The 16,617-nt window shown below is 56.0% G+C and overlaps 1 protein-coding gene across 1 annotated transcript in view; it reads right to left on the bottom strand.

Moving 5' to 3' along the window:
- Nucleotides 1-8,562: 8,562 nt before the first annotated feature.
- The window catches only part of LOC135329081 (scavenger receptor cysteine-rich domain-containing protein SCART1-like), a 38,763-nt gene continuing 30,708 nt past the window's right edge, over nt 8,563-16,617 (bottom strand). Inside the window, exons 16-18 of the mRNA XM_064516388.1 lie at nt 16,165-16,337; nt 11,911-12,109; nt 8,563-8,703 (exon numbers count right to left, since the gene is read on the bottom strand). Coding sequence (XP_064372458.1) covers nt 8,563-8,703; nt 11,911-12,109; nt 16,165-16,337 — 513 coding nt within the window. The remainder of the gene's footprint in view (nt 8,704-11,910; nt 12,110-16,164; nt 16,338-16,617) is intronic.

Genomic DNA, 16,617 nt, shown 5'->3' with positions numbered 1-16,617 from the left:
GGCGTGACGTGGGCGATTCCAACGTGACGTGGGGCTTCGAACGTGATGTGGGCGTGATGTGGGTGATTCGAATGTCACTTGGGCGTGACGTGGGGGCTTCGAACGTCACGTGGGCGTGACGTGGGGGCTTCAAACGTGACGTGGGCGTGACCTGGGTGATTGGAACGTGACGTGGACGTGACGTGGGTGGTTTCAACGTGACGTGGGTGTCACGTGGGGCATCGAACGTGACGTGGGCGTGACGTGTGTGGTTTCAACGTGACGTGGGCGTCACGGGTGGGCTTCGAACGTGACGTGGGCATGACCTGGGTGATTCGAAGGTGACGTGGGCATGACGTGGGGGCATGGAACGTGACGTGGGTGTGAGGTGGGTGATTCCAACGTGACGTGGGCGTGACGTCGGTACTTTCCATGTGACGTGGGCGTGACCTGGGTCATTTGAACGTGACGTGGGAGTGACGTGGGGGCTTCGAACGTGACGTAAGTGTGACATGGGTGCTTAGAACGTGACGTGGGCGTGACGTGGGGGATTCCAACGTGATGTGGGGGCTTCGAACGTCACGTGGGCGTGACGTGGGGGCTTCAAACGTCACGTGGGCGTGACCTGGGTGATTGGAACGTGACGTGGACGTGACGTGGGTGGTTTCAACGTGACGTGGGCGTCACGGGTGGGCTTCGAAAGTGACGTGGGCATGACGTGGGTGATTCGAAGGTGATGTGGGTGTGACGTGGGGGCTTCAAACGTGACGTGGGCGTGACGTGGGTGATTCGAACGTGACGTGGGCGTGACGTCGGAACTTTGAATGTGACGTGGGTGTGACCTGGGTCATTTGATCGTGACGTGGGAGTGACGTGGGGGCATGGAACGTGACGTAAGCGTGACATGGGTGCTTAGAACGTGACGTGGGCGTGACGTGGGTGATTCGAATATGACGTGGGCGTGACGTGGGTGATTCGAAAGTGACGTCGGTGTGACGTGGGTGTTTCGGACGTGACGTTGGTGTTTCGAACATGAAGTGGGTGTGACGTGGGTGCTTCGAACGTGACGTGGGTGTGACATAGGCGTTTCCATCATGACGTGGGCGTGACGTGTGTGGTTTCAACGTGACGTGGGTGTCACGTGGGGCATCGAACGTGACGTGGACGTGACGTCGGTACTTTCAATTTGAGGTTGGTGTGACCTGGGTCATTCGAACGTGACGTACATGTGACGTGGGTGATTCCAACGTGACGTGGGGCTTCGAACGTGACGTGGGTGTGACCTGGGTGATTGGAATGTGACGTGGGTGTGACGTGGGGGCTTCGAACATGACGTGGGTGTGACGTGGGTGTTTCGAACGTGACGTTGGTGTTTCGAACTTGACTTCGGTGTGACGTGGGTGCTTCGGACCTGACGTGGGCGTAACGTGGGGGCTTCGAACATGACGGGGGTGTGACGTGGGGGCATCGATCGTGACGTGGACGTGACGTCGGTACTTTATACCTGATGGGGGTGTGACGTGGGTCATTCGAACGTGACGTGGGTGTGACGTGGGGGCTTCGAACGTGACGTGGGCATGACGTGGGTGATTCGAACGTGACGTGGGCGTGACGTGGGGGCATCGAACGTGACGTGGGTGTGACGTGGGGGCTTCGAACGTGACGTGGGCATGACGTCGGTGATTCGAACATGACGTGGGCATGACGTCGGTGATTCGAACGTGACGTGGGCGTGACGTGGGGGCATCGAACGTGACGTGGGTGTGACGTGGGTGTTTCGAACGTGACGTGGGCGTGACGTCGGTACTTTGAATGTGACGTGGGTGTGACGTGGGTCATTCGAACGTGATGTACGTGTGACGTGTGGGCTTTGAATGTGACGTGGGTGTGACCTGGGTCATTGGAACGTGACGTGGGAGTGACGTGGGGGCTTCGAACGTGACATAAGGGTGACATGGGTGCTTAGAACGTGACGTGGGCGTGATGCGGGTGATTCCAACGTGACGTGGGGCTTCGAATGTGACGTGGGCGTGAGGTGGGTGATTGGAACGTGACGTGGGCGTGAGGTGGGTGATTCGAAAGTGACGTCGGTGTGACGTGGGGGCTTCGAACGTCACGTGGGCGTGACTCGGGGGCTTCGATCGTGACGTGGGCGTGACCTGGGTAATTGGAACGTGACGTGGACGTGACGTGGGTGGTTTCAACGTGATGTGGGTGTCACGTGGGGCATCGAACTTGACGTGGGCGTGACGTGTGTGGTTTCAACGTGACGTGGGCGTCACGGGTGGGCTTCGAACGTGACGTGGGCATGACGTGGGTGATTCGAAGGTGACGTGGGCGTGACGTGGGGGCATGGAACGTGACGTGGGTGTGAGGTGGGTCATTTGAACGTGACGTGGGCGTGACGTCGGTACTTTGAATGTGACGTGGGTGTGACCTGGGTCATTTGATCGTGACGTGGGAGTGACGTGGGGGCTTCGAACGTGATGTAAGTGTGACATGGGTGCTTAGAACGTGACGTGGGCGTGACGTGGGCGATTCCAACGTGACGTGGGGCTTCGAACGTGATGTGGGCGTGATGTGGGTGATTCGAATGTCACTTGGGCGTGACGTGGGGGCTTCGAACGTCACGTGGGCGTGACGTGGGGGCTTCAAACGTGACGTGGGCGTGACCTGGGTGATTGGAACGTGACGTGGACGTGACGTGGGTGGTTTCAACGTGACGTGAGCGTCACGTGGGGTCCTCGAACATGACCTGGGCGTCACGTGGGGTCTTCGACAGTGACGTGGGCATGACGTGGGTGATTCGAAGGTGACGTGGGTGTGACGTGGGGGCTTCGAACGTGACGTGGGCGTGACGTGGGTGATTCGAACGTGACGTGGGCGTGACGTCGGTACTTTGAATGTGACGTGGGTGTGACCTGGGTCATTTGATCGTGACGTGGGCGTGACGTGGGGGCTTCAAACGTGACGTAAGGGTGACATGGGTGCTTAGAACGTGACGTGGCTGTGACGTGGATGATTCCAACGTGACGTGGGGCTTCGAATGTGACGTGGGCGTGACGTGGGTGATTGGAACGTGACGTGGGCGTGACGTCGGTACTTTGAAAGTGACGTGGGAGTGACGTGGGGGCTTCAAACGTGACGTAAGGGTGACATGGGTGCTTCGGACGTGACGTGGGCATGACGTGGGGGCTTCGAAAATGATGTGGGTGTGACGTGGGGGCATCGAACGTGGTGTGGGCGTGACGTGGGAGTTTCGAACGTGACGTGGACATGACGTGGTACTTTACATTTGACGTGGGTGTGACCTGGGTCAATCGAACGTGACGTGGGTGTGACGTGGGGGCTTCGAACGTGACGTGGGTGTGACGTGGGTGTTTCGAACCTGACGTTGGTATTTCGAACGTGACGTGGGTGTGACGTGGGTGCATCGGACGTGACGTGGGCGTAACGTGGGGGCTACGAACATTACGCGGGTGTGACGTGGATGCTTCGAATGCGACGTTGGTGTTTCGAACGTGACATGGGTGTGACGTGGGTGCTTGGAACGTGACGTGGGCGTCACGTGGGGGCTTCGAACATGACGTGGGTGTGACGTGGGGGCATCGATCGTGACGTGGACGTGACGTCGGTACTTTATACCTGATGGGGGTGTGACGTGGGTCATTCGAACGTGACGTGGGTGTGACGTGGGGGCTTCGAACGTGACGTGGGCATGACGTGGGTGATTCGAACGTGACGTGGGCGTGACGTGGGGGCATCGAACGTGACGTGGGTGTGACGTGGGGGCTTCGAACGTGACGTGGGCATGACGTCGGTGATTCGAACGTGACGTGGGTGTGACGTGGGGGCATCGAACGTGACGTGGGCGTGACGTGGGGGCTTCGAACGTGACCTGGGTGTGACGTGGGTGATTCGAACGTGACGTGGGCGTGACGTCGGTACTTTGAATGTGACGTGGGTGTGACGTGGGTCATTCGAACGTGATGTACGTGTGACGTGTGGGCTTCCAACGTGACGTGGGTGTTTCAAAACTAACGTGGGTGTGACGTAGGGGTATCGAACGTGACGTAGGTGTTTCCAAACTGACGTGGGTGTGACGTCGGTATGTTGAATGTGACGTGGGTGTGACGTGCATGGTTCGAATGTGAGGTGGGTGTTTTAAATGTGAGCTGGGCGTGACGTGGGTCATTCGAACATGACATAGGTGTGACCTGGGGGCTTCGAACGTGACGTGGGCGTGACGTGGATGCTTCGAATGTGACGTTGGTGTTTCGAACGTGACATGGGTGTGACATGGGTGCTTCGAACGTGACGTGGGCGTAACGTGGGGGCTTCGAACCTGACGTGGGTGTGACGTGGGGGCTTCGAAAGTGACGTGGGTGTGACGTGGGTCATTTGAACGTGACGTGGGCGTGACGTGGGTGATTCGAAAGTGACGTGGGCATGACGTCGGTGATTCAAAGGTGACATGGGTGTGACGTGGGGGCTTCGAACGTGACGTGGGTGTGACGTGGGTGTTTCGAACGTGACGTGGGTGTGACGTCGGTACTTTGAATGTGACGTGGGTGTGACCTGGGTCATTGGAACGTGACGTGGGAGTGACGTGGGGGCATCGAACGTGACATAAGGGTGACATGGGTGCTTAGAACGTGACGTGGGAGTGACGTGGGGGCTTCGAACGTGACGTAAGGGCGACATGGGTGCTTAGAACGTGACGTGGGCGTCACGTGGGTGATTCCAACGTGACGTGGGGGTTTCGAACGTGTCGTGGGCGTGACGTGGGTGATTCGAGCGTGACGTGGGCGTGACGTCGGTACTTTGAAAGTGACGTGGGTGTGACCTGGGTCATTTGAACGTGACGTGGGAGTGACGTGGGGGCTTCAAACGTGACGTAAGGGTGACATGGGTGCTTAGAACGTGACGTGGGCGTGACGTGGGGGCTTCCAACGTGACGTGGGGCTTCGAATGTGACGTGGGCTTGATGTGGGTGATTGGTAGGTGACGTGGGCGTGAGGTGGGTGATTCGAAAGTGACGTCGGTGTGACGTGGGTGCTTCGAACGTCACGTGGGCGTGACTTGGGGGCTTCGATCGTGACGTGGGCGTGACCTGGGTGATTGGAACGTGACGTGGACGTGACGTGGGTGGTTTCAACGTGACGTGGGTGTCACGTGGGGCATCGAACGTGACGTGGGCGTGACGTGTGTGGTTTCAACGTGACGTGGGCGTCACGGGTGGGCTTCGAACGTGACGTGGGCATGACCTGGGTGATTCGAAGGTGACGTGGGCATGACGTGGGGGCATGGAACGTGACGTGGGTGTGAGGTGGGTGATTCCAACGTGACGTGGGCGTGACGTCGGTACTTTCCATGTGACGTGGGCGTGACCTGGGTCATTTGAACGTGACGTGGGAGTGACGTGGGGGCTTCGAACGTGACGTAAGTGTGACATGGGTGCTTAGAACGTGACGTGGGCGTGACGTGGGGGATTCCAACGTGACGTGGGGGCTTCGAACGTCACGTGGGCGTGACGTGGGGGCTTCAAACGTCACGTGGGCGTGACCTGGGTGATTGGAACGTGACGTGGACGTGACGTGGGTGGTTTCAACGTGACGTGGGCGTCACGGGTGGGCTTCGAAAGTGACGTGGGCATGACGTGGGTGATTCGAAGGTGATGTGGGTGTGACGTGGGGGCTTCAAACGTGACGTGGGCGTGACGTGGGTGATTCGAACGTGACGTGGGCGTGACGTCGGAACTTTGAATGTGACGTGGGTGTGACCTGGGTCATTTGATCGTGACGTGGGAGTGACGTGGGGGCATGGAACGTGACGTAAGCGTGACATGGGTGCTTAGAACGTGACGTGGGCGTGACGTGGGTGATTCGAATATGACGTGGGCGTGACGTGGGTGATTCGAAAGTGACGTCGGTGTGACGTGGGTGTTTCGGACGTGACGTTGGTGTTTCGAACATGAAGTGGGTGTGACGTGGGTGCTTCGAACGTGACGTGGGTGTGACATAGGCGTTTCCATCATGACGTGGGCGTGACGTGTGTGGTTTCAACGTGACGTGGGTGTCACGTGGGGCATCGAACGTGACGTGGACGTGACGTCGGTACTTTCAATTTGAGGTTGGTGTGACCTGGGTCATTCGAACGTGACGTACATGTGACGTGGGTGATTCCAACGTGACGTGGGGCTTCGAACGTGACGTGGGTGTGACCTGGGTGATTGGAATGTGACGTGGGTGTGACGTGGGGGCTTCGAACATGACGTGGGTGTGACGTGGGTGTTTCGAACGTGACGTTGGTGTTTCGAACTTGACTTCGGTGTGACGTGGGTGCTTCGGACCTGACGTGGGCGTCACGTGGGGGCTTCGAACATGACGGGGGTGTGACGTGGGGGCATCGATCGTGACGTGGACGTGACGTCGGTACTTTATACCTGATGGGGGTGTGACGTGGGTCATTCGAACGTGACGTGGGTGTGACGTGGGGGCTTCGAACGTGACGTGGGCATGACGTGGGTGATTCGAACGTGACGTGGGCGTGACGTGGGGGCATCGAACGTGACGTGGGTGTGACGTGGGGGCTTCGAACGTGACGTGGGCATGACGTCGGTGATTCGAACATGACGTGGGCATGACGTCGGTGATTCGAACGTGACGTGGGCGTGACGTGGGGGCATCGAACGTGACGTGGGTGTGACGTGGGTGTTTCGAACGTGACGTGGGCGTGACGTCGGTACTTTGAATGTGACGTGGGTGTGACGTGGGTCATTCGAACGTGATGTACGTGTGACGTGTGGGCTTTGAACGTGACGTGGGTGTTTCAAAACTAACGTGGGTGTGACGTAGGGGTATCGAACGTGACGTAGGTGTTTCCAAACTGACGTGGGTGTGACGTCGGTATGTTGAATGTGATGTGGGTGTGACGCGCATGGTTCGAACGTGAGGTGGGTGTTTTAAATGTGAGCTGGGCGTGACGTGGGTCATTCGAACATGACGTAGGTGTGACGTGGGTGTTTCGGACGTGACGTGGGCGTGACGTGGATGCTTCGAATGTGACGTTGGTGTTTCGAACGTGACATGGGTGTGACATGGGTGCTTCGAATGTGACGTGGGTGTAACGTGGGGGCTTCGAACCTGACGTGGGTGTGACGTGGGGGCTTCGAAAGTGACGTGGGTGTGACGTGGGTCATTTGAACGTGACGTGGGCGTGACGTGGGTGATTCCAACGTGACGTGGGGCTTTGAACGTGACGTGGGCGTGACGTGGGTGAATCGAATGTGACGTGGGCGTGACGTGGGGGCTTCGAACGCCACGTGAGCTTCACGTGGGGGCATCGAGTTTGACATGGGCGTGACCTGCGTGATTGGAACGTGACGTGGGTGTGACGTGGGTGATTCCAACGTGACGTGGGGCTTCGAACATGACGTGGGCGTGACGTGGGGGCTTCGAAAGTGACGTGGGCATGACGTGGGTGATTCGAAGGTGACATGGGTGTGACCTGGGGGCTTCGAACGTGACGTGGGCATGACGTCGGTGATTCGAACGTGACGTGGGCGTGACGTGGGGGCTTCGAACGTGACCTGGGTGTGACGTGGGTGTTTCGAACGTGACGTGGGCGTGACGTCGGTACTTTGAATGTGACGTGGGTGTGACGTGGGTCATTCGAACGTGATGTACGTGTGACGTGTGGGCTTCCAACGTGACGTGGGTGTTTCAAAACTAACGTGGGTGTGACGTAGGGGTATCGAACGTGACGTAGGTGTTTCCAAACTGACGTGGGTGTGACGTCGGTATGTTGAATGTGACGTGGGTGTGACGTGCATGGTTCGAATGTGAGGTGGGTGTTTTAAATGTGAGCTGGGCGTGACGTGGGTCATTCGAACATGACGTAGGTGTGACGTGGGGGCTTCGAACGTGATGTGGGCGTGACGTGGATGCTTCGAATGTGACATGGGTGTGACATGGGTGCTTCGAATGTGACGTGGGCGTATCGTGGGGGCTTCGAACGGGACGTGGGTGTGACGTGGGGGCTTTGAACGTGACGTGGGTGTGACGTGGCCGATTCGATCGGGACGTGGGTGTGACGTGGGGGTATCGAACGTGACGTAGGTGTTTCCAAACTGACGTGGGCGTGACGTCGGTACTTTGAATGTGACGTGGGTGTGACGTGCATGACTCGAACGTGACGTGGGGGTGACTTGGGGGCTTCGAAAGTCACGTGGGCGTCACGTGGGGGCATCGAATGTCACGTGGGCGTGACCTGGGTGATTGGAACGTGACGTGGGTGTGACGTGGGGGCATCGAATGTGACGTGGGCGTCACGTGGGTGATTTGAAGGTGACGTGGGTGTGACGTGGGGGCATCGAACGTGACGTGGGCGTAACGTGCGTGTTTAAAATTACCTGGGCGTCACGTGGGGGCTTTGATCGTGACGTGGACGTGTCGTCGGTACTTTATATCTGACGTGGGTGTGACCTGGGTCATTCGAACGTACGTGGGTGTGACATGGGGGCTTAGAACGTGACGTGGGCGTGACGTCTGGACTTCGTACGTGACGTGGGTGCTTTGAACGTTACCTTCGAACATGGTGATCATCACAGCCGTAGCCTGCAACCACCGCCTCCACACTCCCATGTACTTCTTCCTCCTCAATCCCTCCATCCTTGACCTTGGCTCCATCTGTGTCACTAGCCCCAAATCCATAGCCAATTCCCTTTGGAACACAAGGTGTTCCACACACTTGGGATGTGCTGCACAGATCTTTTGTCTCTTTTTCTTATTTTCAGCAGAGTGTTCCCTTCTCACTGTCATGGCCTATGAGCGCTTTGTGGCCATCTGCAAACCCCTGCGCTACGGAACCCTTCTGAGCAGCTTGTTTCAAAATGGCAGCAGCTGCCTGGGCCAGTGGTTTTCTCTATGCTGTGCTGCACACTGGGAGCACATTTTCAATACCACTCTGCCAAGGCAATGCCATGGAGCAGTTCTTCTGTGAGTTTCCCCAGATCCTCAATCTCTCCTGCTCAGACTCCTAACTCAGGGAAGCTGGGTTTCTTGTTGTTAGTGGCTGCTTAGTCTTTGGGTGTTTGGTTTTATTGTGCTGTCTTATGTACAGATCTTCACTGCTGTTCTGAGAATCACCTTTAAGCAGGGCTGGCACAAAGCCTTTTCCATCTGCCTCCCTCACCAGGCTGTCATCTCCCTATTTATCAGCATCTCATTTTTTTCCCATCTAAAGCCCCCCCCCGCCCCCATCTCCTCCCAAGTTCTGGATCTGGTGGTGGCTGTTCTGTACGTGGTGGTGCCTCCAACAGTGAATCCACTCAGCTACAGCATGAGGAACAAGGAGTTCAAAGATGGGCTGAGGAAACTATTTGAATACACAATATTTCAGCATCTTCCTCAATGACTCCCAAGGTATCTCAAGAAAAGCCAAGTCTATCTTTTGTTCATATGTACCTTCTTTTTTTTTTCTTTATTTGTTATACTTGTGATAAATTTATTCCCAAATGTTTATTAATTATCCATCCTACTTCTTCTCAAGCATCTGTGCATTTTTTTGTTTGTTTGTTTGTTCTTCAGACCCAACTCTCTCATGTACATGGGAAACATGGCTCACTGCATTATCAAACAAAATAAAGGAACAAGCAGAAAATCACTGGTCTTGGCTCATGCCCATGCTACCTTCTCTGGAGCACAGGGAGCAGCCCTAGTATGCAGAAGTGATTGAGGGGTGGAGTGTCCAGGCAGGGCATGGAGGCACAACCCCTGTGGCTCTCTGGGATGTCCCTCACTGCCTCAGCAGGCAAATCCTTTCCTCAGCCTTCAAGTTGAGGCTGTTGCTTTCCTCGAGCCCCATCCATTGACAGCAGCAGGATTTGGTCTTTTCAGAGCTGCTCTCTTTTCACTTGTGCGCTGTCCTGTTGTGACCTTGTACTTGTGTCAGCCCTAAGGCCTCTTGTACCTTGGTGACAGTACTACTGTGTCTACAGTCACATTTCTGTGACTACAGGCAGGAATAGGCAATGTGAACCACCACATCAGAGCTGACCTCCCTACAAGCACTACTGTAATAAAAAGGGCTCTCCTCAGTGCTATGCCAGGAGTCTGGACTCCTCTTCCAAAGCTGGTGTCATGAATACAGCCAATAAATTGCACCCTAAAAGGGCCACTTGCTTTTCTGGGTTTCTCCATGGGTTTAGGGGGATGAACTCAAAGTTCCAGTGTGATCCATTAGGGACCAGGAACTGGACATTTGTGGCAAATGTCCAAGCAGAAAGCAAATGGTCTCTGGCTTATCTGCTTGGGACTGCCCCCCACGTGCAATAGGGCTGATGGCAGGTGCCCTTCCTAGAGAAGAAACTGGAGTTCCCACGAGGTTTCAGGGGATCTCCCAGGGTATCTTGTGAACCTGAGTGGATAGTGAGTGAGGCCTCACAAGACGAGACAGCCCAAGGTGGACTTCTCCAAAGGAAAAGGGCTAACCCACGGAATTCACAGGCTAAGGAGGGCTCTGAAATGCCAGGAGAGGCTGTGAGGACCCAGCATGCAAAGAGAAGAAAGACTGGAGAATGAATCATGGCACCCTCTTTGAAACATCACAGGCTGGATCTAGTGCAGCACCGAAATGCCTCTTGTACCGTTAGTGACAGCCCATGGTCCATCCAAGCGCATTCCATGGCCACGGACCATCAGGTAGGGGATGAGAGAAAGGGGCTCAGCAAGAGGGATCCCAGTCTGGCTGGGTCTGCTTCCAGCGCTGACCAGCACGGCCACTGTGGAGTCACTCCCTGGCCCCACAGCCTGCTCACGCTGCAGAATAGCACCGCCAGCCCAGGCCCTGCGAGGAGCACAGGGAAGGGGTGCAGGAATGGCTGGCCGGGCCAGCATGGACACGCACCCCTGGGGAAAGGCTCTCTGGGGAGCAGGGCCATCCAGGGGAGGAGTAGGGGTGCATGTGTGTGCAGGGGAGGAAGAGAAAGAGAAACCCTTCCTGTGTGCACCAGGTTGGGGCAAGCGTCTTTGTTGCTGGGCAGCAGGATCTGCCTGAGGAGCTTTGGGGTCAGGACTCTTGTGCTGTCCTGGGCAGGGGCCCACACAAGGGGGTCTGGGCATGGAGGGGCCACAGATTTTCTGGGGTTGGGGATCTCATGGCCATGAGAGCAGGGCAGGCAGAGAGTCTCTGAACCACATTTCCTCCTGCCATTGCTGGCCCCCAGAGCTGGGGGTGACGGAGAGCCTGACACCCCATCTCCCACCCCACCCCCAAGAGCCCCTGTGCCCTTCAGAGGAGCTGAGGCTGTCGGGTGAGTGCCCAGCCCTCGGCAGCACCCTGCAGCAGGCACTGCTATGGGGCCACCGCCAGCCTGGGCTGCTCTGCTGGTCTGGTCTGGAGAGAGGGCAGGGGAGATGAGGAGAGTTGGGAAGGGGCTGGGCTGGGCTGGGAAGGGCCTGGGAGCGGAAAATATGAGCAGAAAGCTCCTGTGTGTGAACCCTGTGTGGGATCGCACACCAGGTTTCTTGCAGGGCACATGCAGGTCTCCTGGGAAAGGCACCAGGACATGGCGGGTGCAGAAGACAAGAGCCCACATTGTTCTCTGTGTTGTATGGACACACTGGGGAAGCTGTCTCAGAGACATCATCCCAGGCCAGCCATTCACATCGCCCATTTCCAGCACTGACTTCCCACATCAGCTGTGGAGTGATCCGTGGCCAGCTGTGTCCTCCTGCAGGTCTCTGTATCCTGACAGGGGGGAAAAGGGCAGCCTTGCACGGCCTCTCTTCTGCACCAGACCGTGGCAGATCCCAGAGCACGGCTGTCTGCTAACACCCACGCAGGGCACAGCCCTGGCTGGGCATGGGCTGGGTGCTCAGCGTCCCTAAACTTGGGGATGGGAACTTGGAGGCCTCAGGTAGAGCTTACCAATGAAAGCTGAGGCAAAAAGGCAGACTTTTCCATGCCTGAGGTCACTAGGGCCCCTGCCCCACTGAGCAGCAGGCCCATATTTCCCTTAGCTGCCTTCCCTTTGCTGTGGATGCACTGGCAGGAAGCTTTCTCGTTGCCCTCCCCTTCCCTCGCTGGTTCCAGCTCCAGCTGAGCTCTGGCTTTCTTCACTCTATCCCTGCATGCATGGACAAGGTCCGATGAGGAGGTGTATATGTCTACCTCCACCTTGGCACCCTGAGCACTGGTGCTGCTGCCAGGGCAGAGATGGAGGATGTCCCAGAGCAACTCTTGAGGGAGCTCCCCTGGGAAAAGCTGTGCCGAGCCCCAGCCCCAGCATAGCAGAGGGGAGCTGCCCTCTCCCAACCCACCCCGGTGCAGCCAGCCCCACCTCAGCCTGCTCCTAGAAGGCTTCAATGCAGCCCTGGAGGGAGCTGGAGCTGCCTTGGGCCCTGGGGCCATCTGGCAGCAAGAGGGTTTGACATGGGCACAGCAGCAGCAGTGCCAGGAGCAGGGAAGTTGGGAGGAAGCCCCCTGCCCTTGGCTGCACGGCCAGGGCACTGGATGGCTGATGCCTCTGTGGCCAGCCGGGCTCCAGGTTCAGCGTGGGACACTGGCGTTTTCGTTGGTGTCCAGTGCATCCGTGACTGTGGCGAAGGTGAGTGGGCAGACCCAGGCACGTGCAACTGCAAAGGCTGGGAGTAGAAACATCAGTGTGGGGCTGGTGAAGGTCCTCCCTCCCCTCCCCATGGAGAAGAGAGTCCCCAAGCAATGCTGGACTCCACTTTGGCCGATGGGAGGGGAGCACAGGACAGGGTGGAAGAGGCAGATGGACCATCTCGGGGTGCGTGAGGGAGTTTTCCAGAGCCCACGGCTGAGCCAGGGACCTTTGGATCTTCCCCCCGACACTCTGCCAGCCAGGCTTGTTCTGCCCTGCCCGAGGAGCTCTCATCCCTATGCCAGCCGTGCTGGAGCAGAGGCCAAGGAGCTGGAGGTGCCTCAGACCAAGCTGTGCCAGCCCCGGGGAGCTGGCCCTGAGCACGGGGCAGGCTGAGCCCCTCTGCATGTCCTGTCCTGCTGGGACAGCAGCACGGGAAGGGGGGAACAGCCTGTGTCTGCCCCGGGGCAGCGCGGGACCTTTTGCAAAGCAGGTGACCGTGACAGCTGCCAAGGGAGGCGAAGGCACCATACAGCCACCATACTTCAGCTCCCCAGTCCTCCCCTCCTCTCCCCAAGCTGAGGATCCAAACCCAGCCAGGCAGTGGGACACCCTCTTCCCCCCAGCCTGAGGTCTTTCTATTCATGGAGTTGCAGAGGAGTTTCAGTGGGATCAGACCCCTGGAGGTCTCCAGTCCAATCTCCCGCACAAGGCAGGGCTGGTCAGAGTCCTACAGTCTTGTCTGGCAATTCCTGGAATGTGTCTGATGCCAGTTACCATCCCCAAACCTGCTCTGCCCCTCTTGTCCAGGCACTGAATTTCTCTGTCCCTTGTGTTCCCTCCTCCTGGGAGATGTTCGCTGAGGTAGACTAAAATAATCATCTATGATCTCTCTCTAAACAGTGGAGAGAGGCTGATTCCAGCATTGCAATTTGTCTCATCATAGGATGGTTATCTAAGAGAGGTGCAAACGTCCCAGTCTAGATGCCCCTATTCCCATCTCTTACCTAGGCAGGACACCTAGACCGCAACAAGAAGGGAGTTCATTTTCCCATGGTTCAGGTGTTGATTCGAATGAGCCAATCTGGACATCTCATGCCAAGTTAAAAACCCATGGGGTGGAGTGGGATTCATATCCCTCCCGTGAACACCACAAACACACAGGAGGTGGGAGCTTGCCCAAGCTGAAGTGTGCACAATGTGGATGTCTGCATGCGAGCTCCTTGTCTAAGCTCCCATTATAATCAATGGAGGTAGAGGGTGGGAGTCAATTGGTCACAGACAAACAGCTGGTGATATCTGAAGAGACAGAAGTGGTCCTGTGCCAGTGTCTGTTTGCTCTGATGGAGCAATGGTAAGACCCACATCCTTCTAGAGCATCAGGTGGGAGCCAGCTGGGGAATTTCTTCAGCCATCTGAAATGATCCTAGAGACCTATACTGCTATCACAGAATCGCAGAATGGTTGAGGCTGAAAAGGACCTCTGGAGACCATCTAGTCCACCTCCCCTGCTCAAGCAGGGTAACCTAGAGCAGGCTGCACAGTATCCGGTCCAGATGGATTTTGAATATCTCCAAGGATGGAGACTCCACAACCTCTCTGGGCAGCCTGTTCCAGTGCTCTGTTACTCTCACAGTAAAGAATTTTTTCCTCATGTTCAGATGGAACTTTCTGTGTCTCAGTTTGTGCCCATTGCTTCTCGTCCTGTCAGTGGGCACCGCTGAAAAGAGTCTGGCCCCATCCTCTTTACACCCTCCCTTCAGATATTTTGACGCATTGATAAGATGCCCCCTCATTCTTCTCTTCTGCAGGCTGAACAGGCCCAGCTCTCTCAGCCTTTCCTCGTAAGAGAGATACTCCAGTCCGTTCATTATCTTAGTAGCCCTGTGGTGGGATCACTCACACAACAGGAGGGCTGCAATAGCAGGGTACAGACTCTTCAGGAGAGACTGTCAGAGAAGATGAGGCAGGAGAATGCCCTTAGTGTGACAGGACAGCTCAGAGGTATGGAGCTCTTCCGTGGGACAGACAGGGGGCTGTGTGAGAGCTTGTGGGTGCGCATCAGAGTAAGGGTGACGTTATGGTGGAGTTACAGACCACCCAGTCAGGGTGAGGAGGTGGACACAGTCTCCTTTAAGCAACCTGAGGAAGTCTTTATGTCACAGACCCTGGCTCTTATGGGGGGGATTTGATCTCCCTGACATTCAGTGGAAGGACAAACAGGAGGGTGCAAGCAGTCCAGGAGGTTTCTGGAGGGTGTCAGGGACAACTTTTTAGCACACCCGCCAACAAGGGCCAGCGAGGGTGGTGCTTACCTAGCTCTGGCACTTGCAAACAAGGAAGAACTGATCAGGAATGTGATCAACAGTGGAAACCTTGGTTACAATGACCATGAAATCGTGGAGTGCCAGATCTTGAGGAAGGACAGAAGCAGAGTATAGATGCTGGACTTCAGAGAAACAGACCTTGGCTTCTGCAGGGGACTGGTGGGGGATCCCATAGCAGGCAGCTCTGAAGGGCAATGGAGCTCAGGAAAGCTGGAAGATCTTTAAGAAAAGCACCTGCCAAACACAAGGATGGTTCCTAACGATACTCAGTAAAACTAGCAGTTATCTCAGGGGACCAGCTTGGCTAAACCAGGAACTTCTGCTTGAGCTCCAGGGCAATAAGGCAACATATGGGAGGGGGGAGGAGGGAAAGGCTGCAAAGGAGGAATTCAGAAATATTGTCCAGCATTGTAGGCATGGTGTTAGGGAAGACAAAGCACCCCTAGGATAGACACTTTCAGGGGATGTTAAGGGCATGAAAATGAGCTGCTACTGCTTCGGTAAGAATAAAAAGGAAAAGGTGGTCTCACTGCTGAATGGGGCAGGGAATCTAGTAACAGCAGATGCAGATAGGCCTGAGGAACTCAACAGCTTGTTAGCTTCAGTCTTCACCCACAAGGTCTCCCAGGCTGTTGTGTCTTGAGTCAGGACTCCTGAGGAGAAAAGCAACCAAGACTGGATGAGAGAGGGATTACTTGTGAGAACTCAGACTATACAAGTCAATGGAGTTGGATGGGCTGCATACGAGGGTGCTGTGAGAGCTGACTGCTGTCATAGCAAGACCATTCTCTAACATATTTGAAAGGTTGTGGAGATGAGGCGAGATCCCAATGACTGGAGAAAGGCAAATGTTACATCCATCTTCAAAAAAGGCCAACAGGACAACCTGGGGAGCTGCAGGCAGTTCAGCCTCACTTTGGTGAGGAGTGTGCAATGGAGTGAATCCTCTCACATCACATTTCTGGGCAGATGAGAGAGAAGAAGGGGATAGGGAACAGTCAGCACGGATTTACCCAGGGTAAATTGTGCCTCACCAACCTGATCGCCTTCTATGATTAAATAACGTATTTGTGGATGGAGAAGAGTAAATGTCTTTTCCTTAGACTTTAGCTAGGTGTTTGACACTGTCTTCCACAATATTCTTGTATGCAAGTTAGAATGCTACATTTTAGAGGGGTAGACAACAGATGGGTTGAAAGCTGCTTGGATGATGAGGCTTGGAGGGCAGCGGTGAATGTGTAGCAGTACTCATCCTGCTGGTCAGGGAGAAGTGGAGCACCACTGATGTCGCCAATAGCTTGTTCCTGTTTATCTTCTTTAGTAGTGACATGGAGGAGGCAGCACTCATCATGCTTGTAGATGACCCTAAACTGGAGGTGTGGGAGACCAGTTTTATGCTTGAGGCTGCCATTCAGAGGGACCTAGACAGGCAGGAGGAAGGGGCTGTTAGGAACCTCATGAAATTCCACAAGGACAAATGCCAGGTCTTGCACCTGGAGTAGGCCAACACTCCGCAGTGTTACAGGCTGGGGGCTGAGTGCCTGGGGAGTGGCTTTGCAGAAAAGAACCTGAAGGTCCTGGTGGACAGGAGGCAAAATATGAGCCAGGACCATTCCGTGGCAGCAAAGACGACCAAAAGGATCTGGGTCTGTAGGACCAGGAGCACAGCCAGAAGGTTGAGGGAAATGATGATCCTCTTCT

The sequence above is a fragment of the Dromaius novaehollandiae genome, chromosome 8, assembly GCF_036370855.1.
Source record: "Dromaius novaehollandiae isolate bDroNov1 chromosome 8, bDroNov1.hap1, whole genome shotgun sequence".
In the NCBI taxonomy this organism is placed as follows: Eukaryota; Metazoa; Chordata; class Aves; order Casuariiformes; family Dromaiidae; genus Dromaius; species Dromaius novaehollandiae.
This window is presented reverse-complemented; position numbering and strand designations above follow the sequence as displayed.